This window comes from Microsporum canis, genomic scaffold, assembly GCF_000151145.1.
Source record: "Microsporum canis CBS 113480 supercont1.5 genomic scaffold, whole genome shotgun sequence".
Taxonomy (NCBI): Eukaryota; Fungi; Ascomycota; class Eurotiomycetes; order Onygenales; family Arthrodermataceae; genus Microsporum; species Microsporum canis.
The window spans coordinates 2728463-2754105 of NW_003299165.1; the positions used below are offsets into that span (position 1 = coordinate 2728463).

The 25643-nt window shown below is 47.0% G+C and overlaps 9 protein-coding genes across 9 annotated transcripts; 4 read left to right on the plus strand and 5 right to left on the minus strand.

Annotated features, from left to right (window-relative positions):
• Positions 1–206: 206 nt before the first annotated feature.
• Positions 207–3058, plus strand: MCYG_06099 (NIMA-interacting protein TinC; the record flags this gene model as incomplete). The annotated part of the gene is made up of 4 exons (XM_002846184.1): positions 207–544; positions 603–775; positions 833–2525; positions 2590–3058. 4 exons carry the CDS (start codon positions 207–209, stop codon positions 3056–3058), a joined length of 2673 nt encoding a protein of 890 aa, XP_002846230.1.
• A 206-nt stretch (positions 3059–3264) lies between these two features.
• MCYG_06100 (conserved hypothetical protein) lies at positions 3265–5652 on the minus strand (the record flags this gene model as incomplete). The annotated part of the gene is made up of 1 exon (XM_002846185.1): positions 3265–5652. The coding sequence occupies one exon, from the start codon at positions 5650–5652 to the stop codon at positions 3265–3267; it is 2388 nt and encodes a 795-aa protein (XP_002846231.1).
• Positions 5653–6071: 419 nt separating this feature from the next.
• Positions 6072–8139, minus strand: MCYG_06101 (D-lactate dehydrogenase; the record flags this gene model as incomplete). Its single annotated transcript, XM_002846186.1, has 4 exons — positions 6072–6164; positions 6238–6413; positions 6481–7752; positions 7854–8139. The coding sequence occupies 4 exons, from the start codon at positions 8137–8139 to the stop codon at positions 6072–6074; spliced, it is 1827 nt and encodes a 608-aa protein (XP_002846232.1).
• A 600-nt stretch (positions 8140–8739) lies between these two features.
• Positions 8740–11448, plus strand: MCYG_06102 (beta-mannosidase; the record flags this gene model as incomplete). Its single annotated transcript, XM_002846187.1, has 3 exons — positions 8740–9255; positions 9332–10343; positions 10409–11448. 3 exons carry the CDS (start codon positions 8740–8742, stop codon positions 11446–11448), a joined length of 2568 nt encoding a protein of 855 aa, XP_002846233.1.
• Positions 11449–12005: 557 nt separating this feature from the next.
• On the plus strand, positions 12006–13265 carry MCYG_06103 (xylitol dehydrogenase; the record flags this gene model as incomplete). The annotated part of the gene is made up of 3 exons (XM_002846188.1): positions 12006–12026; positions 12100–12222; positions 12339–13265. The coding sequence occupies 3 exons, from the start codon at positions 12006–12008 to the stop codon at positions 13263–13265; spliced, it is 1071 nt and encodes a 356-aa protein (XP_002846234.1).
• A 687-nt stretch (positions 13266–13952) lies between these two features.
• Positions 13953–15195, minus strand: MCYG_06104 (GTP-binding protein ypt4; the record flags this gene model as incomplete). Its single annotated transcript, XM_002846189.1, has 4 exons — positions 13953–14788; positions 14849–14883; positions 14986–15050; positions 15133–15195. The coding sequence occupies 4 exons, from the start codon at positions 15193–15195 to the stop codon at positions 13953–13955; spliced, it is 999 nt and encodes a 332-aa protein (XP_002846235.1).
• A 1398-nt stretch (positions 15196–16593) lies between these two features.
• Positions 16594–18589, plus strand: MCYG_06105 (conserved hypothetical protein; the record flags this gene model as incomplete). Its single annotated transcript, XM_002846190.1, has 4 exons — positions 16594–16938; positions 16989–17516; positions 17715–18390; positions 18516–18589. The coding sequence occupies 4 exons, from the start codon at positions 16594–16596 to the stop codon at positions 18587–18589; spliced, it is 1623 nt and encodes a 540-aa protein (XP_002846236.1).
• An 860-nt stretch (positions 18590–19449) lies between these two features.
• MCYG_06106 (conserved hypothetical protein) lies at positions 19450–22402 on the minus strand (the record flags this gene model as incomplete). The annotated part of the gene is made up of 2 exons (XM_002846191.1): positions 19450–22311; positions 22382–22402. 2 exons carry the CDS (start codon positions 22400–22402, stop codon positions 19450–19452), a joined length of 2883 nt encoding a protein of 960 aa, XP_002846237.1.
• Positions 22403–24660: 2258 nt separating this feature from the next.
• Positions 24661–25341, minus strand: MCYG_06107 (uncharacterized protein; the record flags this gene model as incomplete). The annotated part of the gene is made up of 1 exon (XM_002846192.1): positions 24661–25341. One exon carries the CDS (start codon positions 25339–25341, stop codon positions 24661–24663), a length of 681 nt encoding a protein of 226 aa, XP_002846238.1.
• Positions 25342–25643: the final 302 nt, after the last annotated feature.

Sequence of the window (25643 nt, forward strand, 5' to 3'; positions counted from 1 at the left end):
TGGACGGGCGGGTCTAGCCTGCTGTTATTTTCTACAGGTTGGTTACTAACAACCCCTCCCCCGCCTGTTCCACTAATTACTTCTTCAGCTTTCAGCAGCTTAACAAGCAACTAGAAAGATAATTACTCTGGATATATTAAACTAATCGCGGGATATGTCATAGATACCGAGTTAGAGACACCAGTACGCTGCCGCGTAACGTTCCAATGGCTTCCTCATCTCTAACCCCCGTGATTCTAACCACTGCTCTCCTTTTCCTTGTCTTCGCCAACCCAGCAGCCGCCTTTGGAGCTGGTAATATTGCCTCCTTCTCTAAGATTGAGGGCTCAAACTTTCGCCATGGAGACATTGAAGATGTGCTGTTAACTCTGTATATGGCTCGCTCTGCTGGCGGGCGAAAGTTCTCGAAGATGGACGTGACGCACGTCTACTTCGGCAACTGGCTGCGAGATTATAGTCAGGCTGTTGATGTTGGTACTGTGAAACACGTCAGCGCTGAGGCTGTTCGCATCCTTATCTGGATTTTGGGGTTTCTGACTTTTGGGTGCGTGTTGTGCTATTGGAAACATTGGACTGTCTTCTTTGACTGACAATGATCCCAGATATGGCGTTGATGAATTTGAAGTTACGGCTGATCGTCTCGGATGCTACCAGCCCACTGAACACATCGATAACCCACTTGGATACGCGGACGGAGCTGATGCAAGACAGTATGACCGCCGCCTTAGAGGACCCGTTGATAAAAGGAGAGAACTGTCTATTGACGAGCGTACAGGTAGGAAAATGACGGCGACCTTTATTCTATATATACATAGCTGTTGACTTTTCATAGGACTCAAAAACTACATTGCCTCTGAGGACCTTGGGATCGACACGTCGGCTGACCTCATTAGGAGAGTTTTGGGAGGTTGCATCAAACTGGGTAGGAAACATGCTCGCTCAGGCAACAAAGCGGATCTATATGAAGCCCTTCGCTTACTAGGTACTGGTCTACACTGCCTGGAGGATTACGCTGCCCACTCAAATTATACGGAGCTGAGTCTGATTGAGATGGGTGAGCGTGATATATTCCCCCACGTTGGCCGTAACACCAAGATACAGCTTCCCGGAGCTCAGCACTCGGTTTACCCAATTGTTACTGGAACCTTTGGTGGAGTGGACTTCCTTCACTCGGTCATGGGCGAGTTCTCTGACAAGGCTACCCAATCAGAAATTCAAACTCTCGAGGGCGCCATCGCGGAGACCCAGAATCAAGGCGGTGCCAAAAGTTTTCTCCAGGAGTTGTTGGCTAAAATTCCTGCAGGTATTATTGGTGGGAATGAATCAGGCAAAATGGACGAGTTTCAGAGCAATGCGCAGGCACAGGCGCAACAAGAGAATGTATCACCACATGAGCCCGAGGCATGGACTCGCTATCTCCAAGATGTTACCCGACAGGTATACCCGGTTTTAGAATGGCACGATAACCTTCTAAAGACAATCAACAAGGCTATCCAAAACATTCCAATTCTTCCAGAGTTGATTGAACAGATACAAGAGCAAATCAATATTTTCGTGTTTAGTGTCATTGCACCATACGTTCTGCCAATTATCAATCAAGTGAAGGCAGAATTGGAAACGGGCTCTTCCGAAATCATTCAAAGCAGTAAGAAGGAACAGCACAACATTTTTAATGACGATGATTCAACTGATCCCACTCATTCTATGTTGTCGAAGGACCATTTCTCAAACTTGTTGAATGAACCGGCTGGAAAGATTGCACAACAGGTGGTTAAATGGGCTGTCCCTCAGATAATGGAATGTTGGGATGACGAGAACATTGATGTGAACCGTACATTGAACAGAATTATCACTGGTGTCTTTCACCACCCTGCTCACCGAGATTTCGGTGACGATGGCGCAGCTGATGTTCGCCGAATGATGTTTGGTGTGGTCGAAGAATGGTGGCGTGAAAACGGCGATAATGGGGTAAGAAGGCAATTGAGCCGAGATGGTGTTAGAAATGGTGAGAACCATAAGCCCGGTGTCCATGACTGTGGCCATGGAAGCGGAAAGCCATTAAAGTTGTCAAAGAAATCTAATCACGGATCTGGTTCGACTGGCGGGTATGGTCAAGGAACTCAAGCCAACGAGTTAGGTAAACTTGCGGAAGAGGCTGTTGGTGGTGGTGCATTAGGTGGGCTGGTGGGCGGCATCGCAGGAGCCCTTGGGCAGGCGCTAGATGAAGAGAAACCCAAGAAAGATTATGACAATGACAACTATGGCCGTCATGGCGGACGTTATAACAAGCATGATCAACCTAGTCATCCTCAGTCGGGAGGCTACCAACAATCGGGAGGATACCCGCAGGGAGGATACCAGCAAGGAGGAAATCAGCAAGGAGGGTATGAGCAACCTGGCTATGAGGGCCGTCAGTCAGGCTACAGCCAACCCAGTGGGTATGGCCAGCCTGATGAGACAAGATACGGTCGCGACACCGGCCGTAGCAGTGGTTATAACAGGCAGGAGGGGTATGGCGAGGAGAGGTAATTTTATTGACACGATATCAGTTTTTGGAATCAGGCAGGTGCTAAACATCCTCGCTTCTAGGTCCCATGAATCTAAATATGATCAGTCTAGCAGGTTTGGCGGAGAGGCCAGCGAGTATTATGGTCAAACCCAAGAAAACTCTAGCTCTTCCGATCGCTACAGAGAGCATGACACAAGGTCATCTCGGCGGGAACCCGAATATTCGTCTGGCCGCTATGAGGACCGAGACGGCATGTCATCTCGGAGGGACCATGGATACCCATCCAGCCGATACGAGGAGCAAGAGTCTAGGCATTCTCGTGGGGATTATAGAGGAGATGATGACTATGGTCGAGGCGGTTCAAGGAATTACGAAAGCTCCCACTATGGAATGGACCAGCGCCGCCGTAGTAGTCGGGAGCGAGACTATGATCGTGAAGAAGAGTATGAAAGACGCTATAAAAAGAACAGTGATGACGACGATGACGACGACGACGATGAAAGACGTCGACGCCATCATCACAAGCACCATGGACGCCGTCATTCTTGATCTTGAAGGCCGGCCTAGTTGTCACCTACTGAAAGCAATCATCTACGATAAAGTTATACAGAGCAAGTAAAACGAAGTCATTACGTACTTAGGACCCAAAACACTTAATTTTATATTGATCCATTTTCAACGTAAAACGATATATTACATTTTCATGATGCATCCAGAGAAATCATCTAGCTATTATAACTGCCTCGGAGTATAATTCAATCAACCACCGTAAGCATGTCATACGCTTGGTGTTTGATCGCCTTCATGAGGAGCGAGAGCGGAGTTATGGCTTTCTTTTTCTTTCTGACCATTTCAAAGCCATCTTCATCTTCGCCTCCTACTTCCTCGTCTATTTCTTCTTCTACCTCGTCAAACGATCCTCCTTCCAAAAAGACTTTGAGCATTGCCTGACTCTGTCCGCCAACTATAGATGTGCCAGGCATATCCTCAGTGACGGGAGCTGATCCTGTTTTTGTTTGAGAAAGATCCCAAAAGACTAACTCAGGCACTTCGTAACCTGCTGCTTTAAACTCCTTTTCAACGATCTGATAATGCGTGGCCCAGGGATCAGAGCTTTCTCTTGCCTCATCGAATTGCATATCGCTGAAAATGAAAAGGCGTTTAACCATGTCTTCTGGCTTGACCTTATTGTTGATGGCTAACGGGAGGATAAGCTTCGTGAACACCGCGAGGAAGTTGGTATTATAGCCCCAGTCTAAGCCAACAGCTCTATCAACTTGTTCTCCAAAGGGAACCTTCTCGTTCTCGCCCTCTATCGTTACTATTTGTGGGTTTGCAGAAAAGGTAATTAGTTTGCCTCCAAATGGTGGTTTCGTTACCGCCGAGAGGACGAGGCTCAGTCCTACGGCATTTTCAAGCATACTAGCACCATTTATGGACGTGGACATCATAGAGCCACTAACATCGCAAACAGAAATAGCATCAGATAGTGAACCGTTATCTTTTATGCGCTGGACTAGAGTCTCCCACTGGGAATTTAACGTCAGCTTGGCTATTTCGTCCTTTTTGCCGCGTATCCATTGGTGAACCAGTGGTCCAGGCATGAGGACACTTCCAGAAATAGCCTGTTTGCCAGATTGAACTTCGAGGAGATACTTTAAGAAGTTGTCATGGTCTTTCTTTGCAAAGAGGCCCTTATACAGGTCCATGGCAAGAGATGGAACTCGAGCGTAGTTGATATTCGCGAAGTTATTTGCTGATATATCACGTTCGACTACTTGAAGTGCCTGGCGTAAGGGGGACAGTATCGAGGCTCTGTACTGTTCTCGTGCACGCTTTAGGTACATTTCTCTTGTATCGCCCTCCTTCTTGATACTTTCGGCAGGAAAGAGTATTTCTGCAATGGTAGTTGCTATTAGGGTTTGCTTATCATGAAAACGTTCAAGAGACGGCGCCCATTTGGCGCAGAGACTAATCTCGCTTAGTTGCTCCTTCGAGCCTCCTTCCAGGATACATTTGTCCCTCCTGAGCTGGTCGGCAAACATGCGGGCGACGGTATTGTGCAAGGCACGGTGGAACTTATCGGTCTCATATTTTTGCCACAGCTTCTCATGGTGACTTGCTTCTCGGGCGCGTTTTCTCCCCTTAGCTACTTCATTTTGGAGAGGGACTATCGCTTGGGCTTCCTTGATTCTGTCCTCTCGTGGAATTTCCAGATAAGCATGTTTCTCTGTGGAGCTCATGGCCGAGACCTTGATCTTTTTGCCCCTTAGAGGCAGTGAAATATCTAGGTTCTCCAGTGGCTCCTGGCGAGCTCGAGTCCTGTTCTTCAAGACTGTGTTCGGATCTTTCATTCCGAGCTCATCGTTGGCGGAGAGCGCAAGAAGGTTGAGGAGGTCCTTCCAGTAACCGTGGGATACCCCGTGGACGACTTCGTGATCATCAACCCCCAGCGTCTGTTTCTCAACAACAACTGCCGTTTCCTCCCTTTTGTTGTCTTTTTTGGGCACTTTCTCGATTACAGCACGGGTGATCCAGGGAAGATTGGCCAAAAGGGTCTGTGGATGATTCTCCTTCAGCCAACCTAAGGCGACGTAGAACATGGATCGCTCCCCCTTCCCCAGGTGAATGCTGCGGCAATTCCAGATGATCTTAAGGGTAACCAAGGCATCTTCTTTCCATGCTTTCTCCAACAGAGGAGCTAGAACCAGCAATGATTGCTCGTCCGGCTTTCCATCTAACGTGTGGAATAAGTCTACCAGACTCGATTGTGTAGAAGCATAGGTGACACCAGCGTTGTCGGTAAGAGCCAGGTTCTTTGCCGTTAGGTCTTCCGCCGAAGGGATCTCTGCTCTGGGATTTTGCTCCTCTTGAGTGAGAGCATCGATAAAAGTATTCCCGCTTGACCGAGCAGCAGCAGCAGCAGCAGCATCTTCCGCCACAGTGGGCTTGGGCTCTTCTCGCACAGGGACAATGGAACCTCCTGTTTCCGTTTCCCCTTTGCTCTCGCTACTCTTTGCAACGGAAGCAAAAATGTGCTCTTTGAACTTATCAGATTTCATATACAGACAAGGGTCCTCAGGCAGCAGGACGGGGAAGTTGGAATCTATGGAGGTGGTCTTGGTATTCTTCTGCCCTTCCATTGTCGCTGCCTTGATGGTATCGGGATATATCGTTCAGTAGAAGAGAGAGAGAGAGAGCGTGCGCAAAAGATGATGAGTGTCTGGTCTGAGGAGGTTCGCTTCTCGTTCGTTGGGCAGCTTCTTATATAAAAACTTCCTCGAGCCGCATCAACTAACTAGTCGAAGTCAAAATAGGTCGGAAAAAAAAAATTCGAGGCGGAGCCCCAAAGAAGCAAAACGTCACATTTCATGTATCAACGAGCAGGGGCAGAAGCGCCGTCTATTGGCGTAACAAGCCATGAGTCAAAGGGGCCGATGGGGATGGGATAACTGGCAGTTGTTAATAACCGGGAGTGCAATGATTTCTCTTAATCTAACAAATTTATACTAATACATACATTGCATCCTCTCTCGGTAGCTAGAAACCAACTTTCCTGGAATTACCAACTTTTTACATCTCCTTGCCCCGGAAGTTCTACTCGAACGACCTTATTGCAGTTGAGAAGGCCTAGAGGATCGAGGGCTTGTTTTATCTGCTCCGTGAATATCAAATTAGCAAGGTGTGGCAAACAACGTAGGTAAGGGTTCCGAATGACCCGTCCGTACCTTTCTCATCGTGTCTACTGTTGACTCGCCGAGTTCATGGTCAAGATAGTCTCGTTTGACAAGCCCAACGCCATGCTCACCACTGACAGTGCCCTCCATCTCGATGGCTCGCTTCACCATACGGTGTACGATTCCTTCGGCGACGGCACGCTCACTGTCATTAAAAAGTAGGATTGCTAGATGGGGAATAACACGTTAGATCCATGTGAGTGCAGAGCGGTACCGTTCAAGAGCAGAACTCACCATGAAAATTGCCATCACCAACATGGCCGCAGATTCCAGCCAAGAGGCCGTTTTTCACAATGTCTTGCTTCGTTTGCTCGATAATGTCCGGTAGTCTGCTAATGGGAACAGCCACATCCGTCGTCCAGACTCGGTCGTTCTCTCTCTTTTTCGCCATAACGCTCCACAGAGCCGCTTTCCGTGCACTCCATAGCTCGTTCATCTCGTCCTTCCCGCGGGCAAATTCAAACGACTGGCTTTCGGTGCTTTTTGCCAGAGCTTGGACAATTTTAATTTGTTCCTTGATACCGGTTTCTGTTCCTGTGAATTTTAAGAACAAAGTGGGTGCTTCGCTCCAGGTGCGTCGTGTGGTTTTGCTATCGTTGATGCATTTCATTTGAACATCGTCCAGTATTTCGAGACCAGCGAGTTCCACTCCCTCTCCCACAATCTTAGCCACGCATTCGGCAGCACGATGAATTGACGGGAAAGATGCGACAGCTACGCTTTCATTTTTCGGCTTGACCGTTACCTTGAGGGTAGCTTCCGTAACTAACCCAAGTGTTCCTTCGCTGCCAATGAAGAGCTTTGTAAGATCGTATCCTGCGCTTGACTTCCGGGGCCGCTGTCTGGTCTTGATAATGGTTCCGTCCGCAAGCACCATTGTCAGCGAGACAACCCATTCTCTCATAGTTCCATATCTGTATGCGTTGGTTCCTGAGCAGCCAGTTCCAACCATCCCACCGATCATAGCTCCAGGCCCGGGGTCAACGGGGAAATATAAACCATCCTTCGCCAGCTCCTCGTTCAAATCCTCCCATCCAACTGCTGGCTGTACAACCACATCCAGGTCGTTCTTATGTAGGGTCACTATCTTGTTCATGCGGGAGAAGTCAATACAAACACCACCAGGTGTTGGGGAGAAGTGGCCCTCCAGGCTAGTTCCGCCAGAATATGGGATGACCGGAATAAGTCTGACGTGACAGACTTTCATAATGCGTGAAACTTCCTCTGTTGTCGAAGGAAAGACAATAAGAAATGGCCTTTCGCTTTCTTTTACACTGTATGATGACCAAGCAGATCCTGAGCGTCCATCCAAGTCTTCCTGTTCCGTCGAAACATTTTCCCTGCCTACTATTTCAACAAAGTCGGCCCAAGCAGCCTGTAAATTCGAGGGGGAGACGTTATGTTGCGGTGATTGAGCGTCGCTTAGGGACGTGGTGGAGGATGTTGGAAGCTCCGCTGGTTTTATAGTACCAAGGTAGTAGCAACCTAGAGCAGTAACAAGGACAGCTAGAGAGCAAGGTTATCTCATGTTAGCATATCAATCCTAATATGGCGGCCAATTGCACCTAGTTGGGGGCCCAGGTATCAATATTAAAATTGTGTCTTACTGATGGTCATCGCGGTATATTGGATATGCGGAGATTGCTTTTGCATCCGCGCGAAGCGGTCTAACTCTGCGCGCTCTCGATTCAATCGTTGCTGAGTACTTTCATAAAGCTGGCCCTTGAAGGAATCCTGTCTCTTCTTTTCCTCCTCCCTGCATCTTGGTGAACTCCTGAAGCTTCGGGTAGGCTGGCTTCTTATGGTATACCAACTGGACCTCTCAGCTGCGAGCCCCTGTTGCCTAGCGGCGAAGCGAGCGGTGTTTGTCGAAATGGCTCGAGAGCTAAACATCTCTAGTTTGCTTCTCTAGGGTTCAACAGCTTATGGAGTAATATATGTGTGCACTTACATAGTATGTGTCTCTTCGTGCAAAAAAGCTTCCATTAATTTGATATCTGAAGAATTAAAAGCGGCGTGGAATTTTAGTTCTTTTAGGAAAAACTAGGACGCCGCTTTAATCTGCCAAATTATATACAAAGCAACGTAAACTTAAAATAAAAAGATGTCACTTTGTCCTGAAGACTGTAGTTTGATTCTACTTTGATAGCATAGCTAATGAAGGGACAGTCTATCAGTTATCTTTCCCGCGTATCTCTGGAAGTAGTCTTACGCTCTAACTGGACGGTGACGGCCTCCCTATTATTCTATTCCCGTCTGGCGGGGTGAACAGGTGCATCCTTGAACAGGCCTTACACGAATCAGAGACAAACGGACCGGGTTACCTGGTGGCTGGTGTTCCCTAGTGGAAGCCTCTCCCACATGGAGTGATAGATACCAGAGTAAACTAGTTATCTAGCTAGGCTATCTCCTGGTTTCGACTGTGGAGTTCAGCATCAACTGAGCATTTCGACAGACAGCATCTACTCACCTTTTACGAGGGCCTAAGACGATATGGTCCAGCGAAGATTCTTTCCGATAGACAAGTCCTGGACTTTTAGGGAGGCTTGCGTGAATACCTCCAAGTTTCTTCCTGTCTCGCAATTCCCTACATGCATTCACTTGGACCTAATCCACCATGGAATCATCCAAGATCCATTCACTGGGGCTACTGAGAAACAAGTTCAGTGGGTTGGTGAAAGAGCCTGGATATACCGTACCGCATTTGTCGCCCCTCAACTAGGAGATAATGAAAAGGCTGTCCTTGCATTCGACGGGCTTGACACCTACACGTCTGTTCACCTCAACGGGAAAGAAATCCTCGAGACTAATAACATGTTCATCCCTGAGCGAGTGGATATAACATCTCTTCTTCGTGGATTTAATGATCAAAACAATGTCCTCGAAATTACATTCGATAGCGCCTTTATTAGAGGTAAGGAGGAGCAAAAGAAGTATCCTAAACACCGTTGGGGATGCTGGAATGGTGACCCTAGCCGCCTTGCAGTGCGAAAGGCACAGTATCACTATGTAAGTAACACTATTTAAAACGTTTGCAGCAACACGATTGACCCTTCGTGCGTGTTTTCTTTTTTACAATATGTAGGGTTGGGATTGGGGTCCAGTCCTGTTGACCTGTGGTCCATGGCGTCCAATTGTTCTTGAAGTATACTCAGCTCGTGTTGCGGACCTTTATTATACTACAAAGTTCAAAAGCTGTCTGAAGGAGGCTGAAATCTCAATCACGGCCGATGTAGAAGGGCGTGCCTCAGAGGTGATCTTCAGCTTATCACTTGATACCCAAGAGCAAGACGCAGGAAACCAATTCATTGTAGCTGCATCAGTGAAAGACGGAAAGGCCACAGCCACTATACGTTTAAAAAACCCACAGCTTTGGTATCCCGCTAGATATGGTAGCCAGCCCCTATATTCGTTGAGAGCGAAGCTGGTTTATAACGATGTGGTCCTCGATATACTGTGTAAAAGAATTGGTCTGCGCAAATTTGAACTCATCCAACGAAGCTTAGAAGGGAGCCCAGGAACAACATTCCTGTTTGAGATCAACAACGTCCCGGTCTTCTGTGGAGGAAGTAACTGGATACCCGCTGATAGCTTCATCCCTCGAATTTCCCGACAACGATACCGCGACTGGCTCAAGCTGGCAGTTGATGGGAATCAGACCATGCTTCGAGTTTGGGGTGGTGGTATTTACGAGCAAGACGCATTTTATGAAGCTTGTGATGAGTATGGGCTTCTCGTGTGGCAAGATTTCATGTTTGCGTGTGGGAACTACCCTGCCCATAAGGTGTTTCTAGAGTTGGTAGAACAGGAAGCGGAAGCCAATGTCAAAAGGCTAAGGCACCACCCTTCTATTGTCATTTGGGCTGGTAATAACGAAGACTATGCGTACCGCGAGAGCGAGAAACTACAATATGACCCTTCTGATAAAGACCCCCACAGCTGGTTGAAGACTAATTTTCCTGCACGTTTTATATATGAGAAACTTCTCGTGGATGTGACAAGGCGACTGACTCCCGATACATATTATCATTTTGGCTCTCCTTATGGTGGGAGCATCAGCAGCGACCCAACTATCGGGGACATCCATCAATGGAATGGTAGGTAAAGCCAAATAATCCTGGGAAATTGAAGTTGAGCTAACGTTGCTTTTCCGCCTAAATAGTCTGGCATGGTACTCAGGAAAAGTACCAGAACTTTGACAAATTAATTGGTCGGTTCGTGTCCGAGTTCGGCATGCAAGGCCTCCCCAATATAGAAACAATCAATAGCATGCTGCCTCGAGGTGAAAATGACACGGACAGGTATCCAAACTCCTTTACTCTGGACTATCACAATAAGGCAACGGGACATGAAAGGCGTTTAGCGACTTATTTAGTTGAAAATGTTCGGTACACATTTAGTCCATTGGAGCAATACATACACTGCACCCAGGTAATGCAGGCAGAATGTGTGTCAACTGCATTTCGCTTATGGAAGCGTCAATGGAAAGGGAAGAGCAGAGAGTATTGTGCCGGAGTTCTGGTATGGCAACTCAACGATTGTTGGCCCGTTATATCGTGGTCAATTGCAGATTATCGCCTGCGCCCAAAGCATGCATATTTTACGATAAAAAGAGAACTAGCTCCCATCACTGTTGGGATAAAGAGAGCAGTTCAACAGGCCGCACTTGAGGGCACTGATTCGAGCTCCTTCACAATTGAACTATGGGTTACCAATCTCACGCTAGTGCCCAGCGCTCTTAAAGTGCAGCTTCGGGCCTGGGATATTATTAGTGGGAAACAGACATATCTAGCAGATGTGGGGGAAGAGGCTACCTTTCCAGCGAACCAGACGACAGAGTTGGGGAGGTTTGAGATTCCGGAGGCCGTCCAAGGCTCAAGAAGTTCATCTCAGACAGTTGTTGCGGCGTACCTCAGCCAAGGTGACCAGCAGATTTCACGCTTCGTCAACTGGCCGGAGCCATTGAAATATCTCGATCTACAAATTCCGCGTGCACTTAAAATGGAACTTTCGGAGGACAAACGTCTTTTGCAATTATCTGCTGAAGTCCCGGTGAAAGGCTTGGCTGTGTTCTCGAGTGCCGATGATTTGGTCTTTGAAGATAATTGTATAGACCTCGTCCCTGGAGAGGCTGTCTCAATTGGTATCCGCGGGTTAAAAGGCGGCAAGGTAGAGGATCTTACTCTACGGTACCTGAAGTGATGGTGGTATTTATTTAATTTCCTTTTTTTTTCTTTTGTTTCTTTTACTATCAATTTGAACTTTGGACGAGTAACTCGAGGGATAGCTAACTAAATAATGAGGCTTGCGGGGAACTAGTTAGTGCTATTGTTTCTATCTACCAGACAACAGAATCCAATACAAACATCTACTTATGTAAACTAGGAATGACAAGAAAGCAACGCTCTTTTATATATTCTCGCAGAGATGGTGAATACCAACTGTTCCTTGGCCGTAAGGAATTCTTAAACTAAACATCCCTGGATGCGGAGGCGAACCGGATCTTCTTCTGGCTTTCTGGCTGGAAGATAATGTTTCGGCGGAAGCTCCGTAACATTAAATAGTTGGTCATTCAACTTTGTTTCCCCGCCAGCGGTGCGTCTGGATGCTAGCTATAATATATATAATACGACCTCTGGCTGTCTACCATGCTGCTAGAAATTGAGACTCTTGCTAGAGCACCGGTTTAGCTATCTAACTACAAAATTACCTAAGGCTATCAGTTCAAAGCCAGCTAGCCGTTGGTTTGAAACGTCAGTATGGCCGCAGATGAACCTAAGGTATTTCAAGCAGGCGAACTCCATGAAAACCACGGGCAATCGGTGCTGACAAGCCTTTTCTCCCTTCCCACAGAACCTGTCGTTTGTCCTAGAAGGAATAAAGAAGGTCAAATTTGAAGATCGGCCAGTGCCGGTTTTGAAGGATGCCCACGATGTCTTAGTGAATGTGAGGTATACGGGAATATGTGGAAGTGATGTAAGGATGGCTTAATACCCTTTAGAGGGGATTGATGAATATATTCTATGCACCTCGTTGATGACGAGATGTTACAGGATACAAAGCTGATAACTACCCATTGAATTCGTTTATAGGTTCATTACTGGGACCATGGCTCCATTGGCCCATTTGTGCTTACAGAACCGATGGTCTTAGGCCACGAGTCAAGTGGTGTAGTTACGGAAATAGGACCTGCAGTCAAGTCCCTCAAAGTAGGTGACAGAGTTGCATTGGAGCCTGGAATATGCTGCCGACGATGTGAGCCCTGCAAGAGCGGGAAGTACAACCTATGTGTTGACATGGTGTTTGCTGCCACTCCACCGTATGACGGGACCCTGGCAAAGTACTACGTCTTGCCAGAAGATTTTTGTTATAAACTTCCTAGTGCCATGGATCTAAAGGACGGAGCACTGATGGAGCCCTTGGGAGTTGCTGTTCACATTACTCGCCAGGCAGAGGTTAAGCCGGGTGATACGGTGGTAGTGTTTGGCGCAGGGCCTGTGGGCTTGCTCTGCTGTGCTGCTTCGAGGGCGTTTGGCGCAATCAAGATTATCTCTGTTGATATTCAGCCGGAAAGACTGGATTTTGCAAAGAAATACGCCGCAACAGGGGTATTCCTACCAGAAAAGGCCTCTGCAGTGGAAAATGCAGAGAGATTACGTTCAGGACACGGGCTCGGCCGTGGCGCAGACGTGGTCATCGATGCTTCAGGAGCTGAACAGTCTGTCCATACCGGTATCTATGTTGCAAGGCCAGGTGGAACGTATGTTCAAGGAGGTATGGGGCGAGACGAGATCAGCTTCCCTATAATGGCAGCATGTACGAAAGAGTTGAACATGAAAGGAAGCTTTAGGTATAATAGCGGTGATTATAAACTTGCGCTGGAGCTGGTTGGTTCTGGCCGGTTAAGTGTTAAGGAGCTGGTGACGAAAGTGGTGGCGTTTACGGATGCTGAACAGGCATTTGAGGAAGTGAAGGCTGGAAAGGGAATTAAAACGCTCATCGCCGGGGTGGATGGTTGAGTGATGAAGATATGTAGAATAAGTTATATATTGCGGGTCCATAATGGTTTAGCCGTGCTATAAATGAATGTCCTGACAACAAGCATATGGGGGAAACGTCTCATCATTAGATGTTATTCATGTCAGATCTTGTCATGATATACATCAGTCATTGTATACAGCGCTCCATGGGAGAGACGGTGCGGTATCCTAATTCTCGGATGACTGCATGGTCTGCCTCCCTCAATTCTGTTCATTATATGCCAGGGTCCAGCCAACCCAGAATTCAGAAATCAGACGGGAACTCAACCATTCAGAGGTTTGAAAGAAATCAACGAAGACATAATTGCATATGATATCGGGGGCAAACAGAGTAATGTGGGCCCTATGGCACGTCAACATAAGAGAAAAGAGAAGCATAAGACTGCTAAATCCATCTAGAATCCAGGTATTTCTAAACACACAAATCAGACTTCGTTCCCCAAAATTTCGTTGCGGTATTATATATATAAAAAATGCAAAGTTCCAAGATTAGATATCTTAAGGTCGAGTCAGCTGTAATAGTGAATTGGGTATCATGCAATGAAGGGGAAAAAAAAGTGGATAGGACGGATATTAAATAATCTTTGCAAGAAGAGAATAAAAGAAATGAAGTGAAGGGCCTGTCTGTGGGCAGCGTGTAGGAAGGGCTATCTACACCCTCTTCTGCTAGCAGCATCTGCTGTTTCTCCGTGGAGGATTCGAGCGGAAGACATCCTCCCACTCTCTCATCCCTGATGACCAGGCGCCTCTCCTGGGTTTCCGTTTCCGGGGCTGTGCGAGAGAGTCGTCTATCGTGATACCACTTCGAATACTTCCACCATCGCTAGTCCCATATATGCCACCATCCCCATATTGAATGCCACTCTGGGGGTCGTCAGGGTCAATTTCACCCAGTTCGATTTTTGTAAGGATTATTCGGGCCAATCTATTAAAAAGCTCGTCCACGTTTTCGCCTGATAACGCGGATACTTCAACAGCAACGGGGATATTAGATTTAGAAGCCCATCTGGAAGCTTCTTCTAGCGAGACGTCACGGCCTTCTGGAGAGATGGTTGCAGTCATTCTGGTTCCCGCCCCGGGGCTACCTATTGAGCGAAGAGATCCACTAGAATCTAACGGAAACGGCGTCTGTCTGCTCGAAGTACTTGATGGAGTTGCTGGAGGTCGAAGGGGGTCGTCCCAGTATTCCTCGATGGATGCCGAGTCCGAAGCCAGGTCACACTTGTTTCCAGCTAGCAATACTGTTAGATTAGGGGAGGCTAGCGCACGAGCATCCATTAGGAAGGTAGGAAGAGCACTGAAGGACGAGTGCGATGCGACATCATAGACAAGAATGGCGCCAGCAGCACCTCGATAGTATGAACGTGAAACTGATCGGAACCTCTCTGTGCCAGCGGTATCCCACAGCTGGAGCTTAATCCTCTTCCATCGCGTCCCGGAACCAACTTTGACTATCTTAGACGAGAATTCGACGCCGATTGTCTGTGACGATAGAACCCGCCCTAGTATGGGATGTTAGATAGAGGGGAGATGACGGCAGAAGACTCGTATGAGTTGCGTACATTCATTTTTCACGAAACGATGTAATAAACAGGACCTGTTGGCGTCGATCCGCGGTGATAGATATGAATTAGCATATATCAAGACGTACAGAGGGGCAAAGGGGTGGGAAAAAAAATAGTAGACGGTAGAAACGGACTTTCCAGCACCGCTAGGCCCTAGCAATATGACCTTGGCCAAATAATCGTACATACTGCCGAGCTCCTAATAGCCGAAAGAAGGACACAGGTATCAGTAGGACGCCTCCACGACGCTTCATGGCCATGGAAAAGAGGGAGACCCGTACCTGGGTGCGGTCTGGGAGCGACGGGATCGTGGAGGCATTGGACGAGGTTCGCTGGCGCGCCATGCGGTCTGGTAGTAGTCTATCAGGCCAAAGGAGTCTGGATACAGCTAGGACTCTTTCTCTGCTCCGTCAACGAGCCTTCGCCGTTGATGCGACTTGATGGTTGTTTTGTCTCTGTTCACACCTTTTTGAGGGTTGAGGTTGAAAATAAGTAAACAGTTTGACGTCAAGTTTCTTAACTAGTCAAAGGCGCATCCACCTTTTTCTTGCCGGCCCAGCAAAAAGGAGAACAAGAAGCTATCTTCATGGTATATCTTCAGGATATTTCGCTGATATTTATATAGAACGTCGTGCCACACGCGACCTGACGTTTCCTCTTGATACGGAATAGTATTCTAAAACCCTTTGCTTCCATCATTTCCACCAGAGGTACTGACTTATACGTAGTGTTGCCGATGCTGACGGATGACTACTGTTGATATAAAGATATATAAACATCGGCGGTTCACATGGCAAGCAAAGCCGTTTCTGATGACTGGCATGCTCCAGTAACTACTTAGGCTAAAGCTGGTCACGGAGGTTCTTCGTTGCTGTGGACTTTTGGACTGCTTATGGGCGCCCTCGTACAACGGCAAGCCACATCGCTAACCTGTGTTTCTGCAACCTCGAAAAGACCATTGGCGAATAATGAACACTTAACTCGGTGTCACTTTGTTTGACCTTTCTTCCCTCATCACAGCCGCATGCACGACGTAGGGATGAGAGAAGTTTTCAAACGATCGACAGGCATAATCCGGCGGCTTGGGTGGCGTCTTCGTTCTTCGTCTTCTTCCTCCTTCGCACCCAAGAGCCGGAGATTTGGCTGCATCCTTATGTTTCGATAGCTAATGACTGGCATCTCACGCATCCCTTTCCTATCGTCTGCTTCGTCTCTCTGTCGGTGAAAGGCGACGCCGAGGCTGGTTCGCTTTCTCTCGCTCAGGCCGAACGACCTTGCTGGAGGGAGAAAAGAAACCTTGCAGTTTTCTAGCCTTCTTTTTCGTATTCAACCATTACAGCGCCCAAAACATCTTCGGCCGGCTCATTCTTCCACACTACCATACAGATGCAAGTCATCTATCGTTGGTGATACGTGCCGTCCCAAAGGCTTATTGGTGGTATACTGGCTGGATATTTGCTGCCCAGAAAGAACTCCTTGGTTCTATCAGGGTTTTATATCTTGCTCCAGCTGAGCCTTACATGCTTCAGCCTCTCCACACCATCAACGACTCTTCTTTAGCTGCAACTTCTCTCAAAGACCCTGACTGAAAGTATTATTACCCCCGTTTCCTTTCTTTATTCTCTCTCCCCTCTCTTTTTTATACCGTAAGGTTTCTAGCTTGAGGCGTCTGGCACCTGAGAACTACTTTCATATACCCTTGTCGCCCTGTTTAGCTTGATAGCAGCTACACCCTGGATAGAATGGCCATGTTTTCTGTTCCAGCTCCAAATCACAACTTGAATATATTCTCCACGACGTCGTTCCAAAACATGCAATCTGGTCCTTCTCCCGCTGGTTTCTCGGCTGAGAACCCTGTGCTCATAGATGACTTGATGATGTATTCAGACTATGGCGAAGGGAAGCGGCTTGGTGATGACGGTAAAGACAAGGGCAAGAACAATGGCCAACAAAAGAGGAAAAGTATTTCGACAAGAGGTAGCTCCCGACAGAAAGGGGGACAGGAGTCGGGCGCTGAATCGATGACAAATGAGATTAAGAAGCGCGGGCGACCGCGGGTGGATTGTCCTGACAAAACAGCCGCCGAAGTAAGTCAGATATCTGCATCGGAATTAATACCTGTTAACGTCCCAACTAGCGCCGTCGAACTCAGATAAGACTCGCACAACGAGCGTACAGGATGCGGAAAGAGACAGCAATATCATCTCTCAGCCAGCGAGTTACGGAGCTAGAAACAAACATGCAGGAAATGAGAGAGGCGATTCTTGCTCTTAACAACGAAGCTATGAGAAGTGGAGCTCTCTCATTGTATCCAAGGCTAGCACAATTATTAAAAACGACAGCGAAACGAGTCATATCCCTAGCTCCTGAGGCCTCAGATGGAAATAAAAGCCCTGGGAATATAAGCGAACCTAACGAAATTGAACCTCAGCCTGCAACAATGACAGAAGAGGCTAGTCATGTTGCCTTGGATAGCACTCCTGAGACACAGGTTAGTGGCGAGTCATCCCAAAATATACCAGACAAGATGTTCTACCTCAACCATGAACCTGTACCATCGAAAAGCGAAAATGACTTCATATACATGAACGCTCTGCCCCCAAGCACTGGTCAACTCTACGGCCCTACGGGCAGCAATGCCATATCTACGATCAATATACCCTCGGTTAGCATCTCTTGCCCGGAAGGGGCTGAATTTTCAGTTTGCACTATCCCTTCTCCTCGATCTAACGGGGCCTACCTTTTTAATTGCGACCTACCTTTTACATATAGTTACCAAGAATCTACTTTTGCTCGTCGGCTACATCGCCGCTCCCTTGAATATGGTTATACTTTATTAACAAACCCTGGGACTAGACCAGAGCATCTGGCCCGCAAGTTCAGGCTCACCTTCTATCTGACCTTGAGAAACCTACTTCCTAACTCATTCACTACCCTGCTACAAAGGAGTGCAAGGGAGCCGCTGGAGTTTTTGGAGAAGCCGCATTACTGTCTTGGTGGTGCTGGGATGCACTATCCTCGACGAGACGGCCTTGGAAATGACGTGTTCCCTCCAAATATGCAGTCACTAGATCGTTTATTTGGAGCGCTTATCTCTCGCTTGGGAGAAACAGAGAAGTTTAAGAACGTCGAAGAATTCATTGAGAAAATGGGGCTTGGAGGTACCTGGTTCGACTGTCACGATGTGGAAGGGTATCTCAAAACAAAAGGCATCCATCTAGGAAATCTCTCCACATTCATAGAGATTCCCTCATCAGTCGTCACAAGCCCTCGAGAACCGTTGACTGCTAATAATTATACAAACCATCCTCGCTCGCAACCCAACTCACATGGCACTACATCCCCAGCCGAAGGCTCATATTCTCCCCTGAAACCTTCCCATGACTATCTTTGCCATAATGGCAGTTTGTCTCACATGCACTTCCTTGGCCTTGATTCTCAGCTCTTACTCCCAAGATCCGTCGATGAAACCATTCGAACTAATGCCGCAACTCGTAGACCGCAAACTATGGTTATGGATGTTGAGAAATTTACTACTCGTGAGTCACATCCACCCTCAATAATATTCATACCTTCCTTCACTATAAATGGGTCTTCATTCATAGGTAGTCTAGCTTACCAATTGACTCTTATCTAGACTTAGCAAGCCTATCCACCTGTCTAGGGCGAGCTCCTGGTTTTAGGAAACGGGATATTCATGCAGCTATTATTGCGTCTATTTGCACACCTGATTCTTAAAAAAAAAAAAACAGACCTCATGTGCTAGTTTGACAAGTCTCTTAGTTTTAGGAATTTTAACGGAACTGAAAGTGTCCTTGGTGATATACTATCATTCACTTGTATACTCATCTCGTCCCCTACTTGACCAACTCGCTTATTCCTTCTCCCTCTTTCTTCTCTCTTCTGTGGGCTTCAAAATTTATTTCTGTCATCTATCGTCTGCTCGTGGTATTTGTATTCTCGATTGGTTCGGCGTCAACCTGAATGGTCAAATAATCTTTACACCCCCCCAAAGTTGGTTATAACCTCGGTAATCTTGAGGCTAATGGATTATGCTATATTATAATGGATATTTAAGTAACGAAACAAAGATGAAGAAAGGCTAATAACAGCTAAAAAGTACTAGGGGCGAATAAAAGGGTAACAGAGTGGAAGCCGAAACTTTTGCCTTCTCAACCGTTGGATGTCTAATATATTGTGGCTCCAGGTCACGTATCTAGAAGAGAATATAGTAATCGCAGTGTACAAATGTAAAACCCGAAATTAAAGCATGTAACAGCCTATCAACACTAACTACAGTATAAATGAGATATGCGAGGCGGCTCTAAGTACGCTAGGGGGTTCTTAGCTCAAGGGGATTGCCGCCAAATCAATCCGGCATGGTTAAGTGGAAATAACAAAAAAAGAACATCATAACTTCTACGCAAAAGGGCTGTTATCGATAAGTCAGTTATCATCATCAAGGTCGTTAATTGTCATAAGGTCTTTTCCCGTTTCTTCACTCGTTATGTCATTATGTTTGAAGTATATCGTAACTTGGAGCCCATTCCAATGGAAAGGATTAGCCTTCTCGGCTAGGGTATAATTTTGGTATTTGTTTAATGGTGGCGTTCTCGCAACTGGACAACGGCTGTCCATCCCGCACAGCACGTTCGAGACATTCTATGGTCACACCAGCAACATTTAATGATTGATTGGTTGAGAAATGAGAATCGAGAGAAAGCAGATGGAGAGGAGGGTTTGCCGTTGCTTATTGAGTTAGGAGTCTCTCTCTTGCCTTGTGTACTAGTTGTACTCATATTCGCGCTGGCCCTCGCTATTTCATCATCCATTCTATTGGATTGGGGAGTAGATGTTTCAGGTACTGCGGACCATCCTGCCTCGATTTCTTCCCCAGGATCTTTATGCCCCCGGACAGTTCCCGTTGTCAGCTTGTTTTTTAATGCAGCAACTGTAGGGAACGCAAGCTTAGCATACGCGTCCGATGGCATGTCATGCCAGAACTTGCATTTACAGCATATCACAAACATTTTTGCAATACGCTGACCTGAGTTTGCCGGGCGACCACCTCGGGACGAACTACCGAGGCTTCCATTAGAAAACCCGAGTAAGCTAGAAGAGCTCGGGAATTGATCTGATCCAAGCCACGGCTTCCCTATTGGCCTGGTAAAGTAGTCATTATTTCCTTCATCCCTCGTGCTCCTGACAGTTGATATGCCGGCAGGAAAGGAGGCACGAATTGGATGCACATTTCCTGGGGATGGAAGTGAGGAATTGGATGCACTAGAAGTTCTAGTATTCGCAGCAGATGCTTTTTCAACAGATGAGTTGACCGTAGGGACTCCAGCTGATGTTGGTCGTTTCTTTGTAAGCTTTACCTCGGCTTTGCCGAAGGATGGGCGTAATTTGTGTATTAGGTCAATGGAATTACGACGAGGTTTCGGCAGCTTCACACTATCTGTTGCTGGTGTTTTTTGCAAACCATTCTCTTCCTTTTGATCACCGTTAACTCTTTTTGATCCACCATTAGGTTCAGCCGATGCCATTGTTGCATGAATTTTATCCTCGGAGGCATTCTTGCTCAAATTGTGCGGTTCGTTTGCAACAACTGTATTAGAGTCAAGTACCGCTTGTTTGGCGGGAGGGGTATCCGTTTCGTTTATGGATGCCTTCCTCGCCCTACCGGGTCTCAGGAAACGGTCCAGAGAAAGTCGGCGGGTTCTTGTTGGAGCACTGGGCTCTAGGGTAGGCCGAGGACCTTGGCTGGGCAGGGCGGATGTAGTCTGAACTACATCTCCAACCGAAATCTGATTAACCAAGCGGTCACCCATTGCTGAATCCTTAGGTTCTGGGCTGAGAAGAGGAGGCCCTGATAACGGGGATGGTCGTAGCCGCGCTGCTCGACTAAAATTAATCGTCCCTCTCAGTTTATTATCATGCCTGTTAGAATCCGAACTAGCTATCGGTGGGCTATCGGAAATCACAGGTTTGTCGTTTGAATGAGAAATTTCTTTCCCGCAAATTTTGTTTTCACCTTGGGCTGAGATGGGTGCATTCGAATTTGTTTTCGGGTCATTGTTGTGGACATGGTCTATAACTTCAAATAGATCCCTAGACTTCTTTATCTCCATTTCCGCGGCGGGGTGGGATTCAACAGGGCGATTATATTTTTTCGATATATTAGGGGATCTGGGTTGGAGAGAGACTTTATCCTCCTTCTTAGGCGTTTGGCCAGCATTTTCTGTGGATCTGTCAAAATCATGTACCGGAGTTTTGGGAACTTTCACAACCAGGAGTTTATCGAGCGAATTTCTTATGATGCTGTGACTCTCTTTCTCAGCTACGGCACTTTTCAGGCTGACATTGCGTGAGGCTGAAAGCGGTATCCGCGACGGTGTCGTTGGACGCAGTGTCGCAGGGTTGTTTGTAAGGGGGGCGCGAGGTAAACGCTTCTTAGAACTGCTAGGTCCAATGACAACTCCTCTGGATGGCGGTACCCCCTGGTTCTCCTGTGTTAACGGGGTAGTTTCTTGTGGGTATGAAGTATCCTTAGAAGAATTAACATGTCCACCATCACGTTCAGAGGGAATTTCAACATTTTGGTCCAGGTTTCTATCTGGATCGGTTGCAGCCATATCTTGGCCTTCAATATGGGCCTTATCAAGGGTCCTAGCCATGGATCGAAGGTCCCCATGTTTCTTTACAGTGTGTAAAGAACGCTTTGGAGCATTCTCTGACGGTGCTTCTGAGTCCGATAGGTAGTTCTTGTGACTTGATTGTTTAGTTTTGGACTTTTTAGGCCACATCCGCGGAAACCAAGTCCCATTTTTTGGGTCTCCTTTGAAAGAGTCCAAAAAATGCACCGTCTTGTGGCCCTCGGTATCAGATCCTTGAACAGAGCTCGCCCGGGATGATCTATTCGACCAAAACGACATAAACGAAGACGCTGTCGAGGGACGCTGTCCACGACCGTTAGCACTAGAGGCCCGGCTTGAGCTAGCTGGCGGAGGCCGCTTGGTCAGCCTCCTAGGTTCTCTCTGTGCGGCTCCGTTGGCATGTTTCCGCGATTCCCTTTCTAACTTTCGTTCCAAGTCTCTCTGTTCCTTTTCCTGTCGTTTCTGATCTTTTTTCCTTCGTTTCTTGTCGCCAGCTCGTGACCATGACGGAGATACGCAAATTTCAGAGCTAATTGACCGTTGGTCGGCTAATTCTTTCTGTTTGGAGGGATTAACCGCGTCATTGCCTCCATTAAGCTCCGCGTTCGAACTAGGCTGAGTATGGTCGGCCTCATTTACTCCTTCTTCGGGGAGCTGGGGCTGGTGTGGTACATCCTCACGTTTCTTGATGACGGTTTTATCTCTGTATTTAGAGCTCGGGGTCCTGACGACCGAACGGGAGGACAACGGTCGTTGTATGAAGTCGTCAATTTCATCGGGGAATTCCGGAGCATCTCGGTAGAACTTCAGAGGGGTTAGAGTAAGTCCAGGGTCTGGTAAGAAATCGAAGAAGGTTAAGAAGGACAGTACGTACTTCCAATTCATCGTCTGACATGGAGGCTCGGCTGGAGTGAAATGCCTCCCCGGGAGACATCTTCTGCACTGGCCACGGGTATTCTGGTTCACGCCGACGGTAGTGTCGAGGCTGCCAGGTCTGTTGGAAATTTCCTTTGCAACCGTACGAGACCCGAGGAAGGATACCCGTCAACTATATCAAATAGAAGCAAAGGAATGAAGAAGAGAGAGAGGAGAGAGAAATGAACACAGCCAAAACACAGCTACTTTGCACCGACACCAATTCACTGCGCCAAACAACACATCATAGGACAAAATGACAAAGACAAGGGTTAGGGAATTAAGATAGGCATAATATAACGAGCGACTGAGCGAGAAGACACTTATATTGATGCTGCGCCCAAGGGATATATAAGGGCAATGGGGGACTAGTATGTGATTTATGGCAGAGGTAATCAGGCATACGATTATGACCCTCACGGCATAGATAGCCACATAAAGACGAAATGTGTTTGGAGCATAAATTCCAGAAAGCCTTTAAAAGTCCAGGTCCATTGAAGCATATAAACCTAGGCTGTGGGCTGTAGGAGTAGACACTGTGTCTTTATAGTAGTTAGCACGGATTTAGGGGTATGGGACTGCTGCTTGAGCAAGGCACAGAGTAAGAATAGGGAGTGTACTTCTTGGGTACTGTACTCTTCTAGTCAGCCCTCCTAGATAGATAATGGGTTGAAGCTATCACTAGCCTTTCAACTGGAAAAGAAAACAAAGATGTCTTCGGATATAAGTGCAAGATCGAAGATAAAGAATCACATCCTCTTGTCTCATCCCTCTTTTTCCTCATACACTGAGAACAAAATCATCCGTTATTCGCATTCCGCCTAAAAGGAAAAAAAAGGCGTTTCACGTTTTGCCACTTTCGTGATTAGTCATTGATTAGTCATACCGTCCTTTTTCTTGGAGAGCAAGTTCATTTTTATATAACTACATAATACACCGTATGGGCGGAGGCCCTTACGGTGTCTGGTATGGAATATCGCCTGGCTGGATAAGCAGGTCAAGTTATGTGTTATCTCAGAGGCTACATACATAGTCCAAGCCGCAGGGTCTCAACGATCATCCCCCCAAACTTATATCTACGAAGCAGCTTATCGAAACTCCTCTTTCACAATACGTAAATAAATCAATATAATGTCGATTATTGAGGTTTATCCAACAATGGACTAATATATAATAATAAATAATAATGCGCATCCCCTTTTCCTGCCCCTATTTTACTATTTGAATCGAGTTCTCTTCCAGCGTCACTCGAAACTAACAAGCGTCAAGAGAGACGATAGCAAGATATGTGGCACAACAGAAGAAGCAACCATATCACAGTTACATTATATCGTTGCCATTGCAGTCTAAATAAAATATGCATGAATCTGGTCTTGCATGTGGAAAACTGAAACACACTCTGCATATTACTTTGAGTTGACGTCTCTGGGAACTTTTCCCCATCGCCTATCAACTCGACTCGTTGCTTAGTACGTGCATAGTTCTTGGTTTTCCTTTCGTTACCCCCTAACTAACACCACAGATAATCCTGGAATTCGGATGCGTTGGCCGTGATAAGCTTCCGCACATGGATGGCGAGGATGAGAACTCGGAGGTAGCGAGGGACCAAATTCGTCCTGGCCGCGGATATCTCAATCTGAAGCTGCTGCAAGCCGTCAGTGACTCCGCCCCGTCTGAACGACAGCCTATATAACGTATTATATCCAGTTCCTTTTTTATATCCTAGATCGGAGATGCTCTGGCTATCAAGAACGGATGAATTTGCTCAGGCCCTTACAGAGTGCATGGATATCTTAATAATGGCCAGAAGCAAACGCTCTACAGACAACGCATCAACACGCGAGGCGTACGAGCCATATAGGCGCAATATTTCATGTAATGAGACGAAGCCAGTAACTGTTCCTGCTACTTAAACATGGTACGGCGTCTGTAGGTTACGCGAGTTCGATCGAAATATCACTGCTCGTCAGAACTCATGGTAGGAATTTCGACGGTATGGACCATTTGGTTACCTGTAACCCTTTGAATACTTAATAGCCATTTTGATGAACTTTGTTGAGCTTCAGACATCTACTGGTAAAAAGGATGTCTAGTGGAGGTTGCTATACATAATTAACAGCCAGCATTGCTTCTACAATCATATATCTTTCTCTATAGGTCAGGTCAGACGGCGATGCCCTAACTATTGTTTCAGCAGCGCAAAATCTATTATTAAATGTGCAGCCCCCCGACCACAAATCACAATTCAGAAAGGCATGGGTGTTGGAATGTACCACTTTCTATCTTACGCCGAAGATCTTCGATGTCGGGGCTTCGCACTCGGAGGAACTTGTCGATGCGTCTATCAAGCCAGCGATCCATACTATGGCAAAAGAACTGCCGCATGAGTTGGAGCTGGTGATCTGTGCGATTATATAAAAACCTCCGCATAGCTTTCTCATATCTTGGGGAGCACGAAGAGAAGACAGCTTCTCGATAGAGAATAGCCTCTGCTTCTCGGTAAATGTCTTTACATGTCAGGAATAACGGGAGAACCGTTAGGGCTGTGCCATCGGTGATGGGCGAGAGGCACGGATGTATAACTAGGAAGGGTGGTATAAGAGCATACCGTAAGATGCGCTGTTGAACATGCAAGGGTAGACGCAGGAAATGGAATCGCGTCGGATACTGAATACATCCGGAGTCGGCCTTAGCTGCTAGCCCTAGCTGGCCAGTAATCGCCCGAGCAAGCTCATTATCATCTGGCAGCACACGTCCATCCAAGGTAAACATGACCCCCTGGGGCCGTACAGGCAAGAGCGTCGTTTTATAATTTCCGATAGTGAATACCTGCAACAGCCTTTCTCTTTCAGCAGGATGGCTGGGGAATTTGAAATGAAGCATATGGAGCGAGGTGCAGTCACGGAAAACTAGGTCCATCACATTCCTCCATTCACAGGATGGAACCTGCCATAGATACCTGCTGGGGGAATGTAACTCGATTTGTATACGACGGACCAATCTGCGCTGTCTAGCGGATAGTCTGTCAAGAAACGTCGTGATTGAGTGCCTGAATAAGATGCCAAACGTGACATTTGAATAGAGGACCCGTTCTCCCTCATCTCGAAGTTGATGACATGTCCGAAGGATAGATAGGCCAGAGGACGTCAGAGCAGCACTCCGGTGTAATTGGATATCTATAGGCTCATGTTCATCCGGATAGACTGGTTCGTATATGTTAC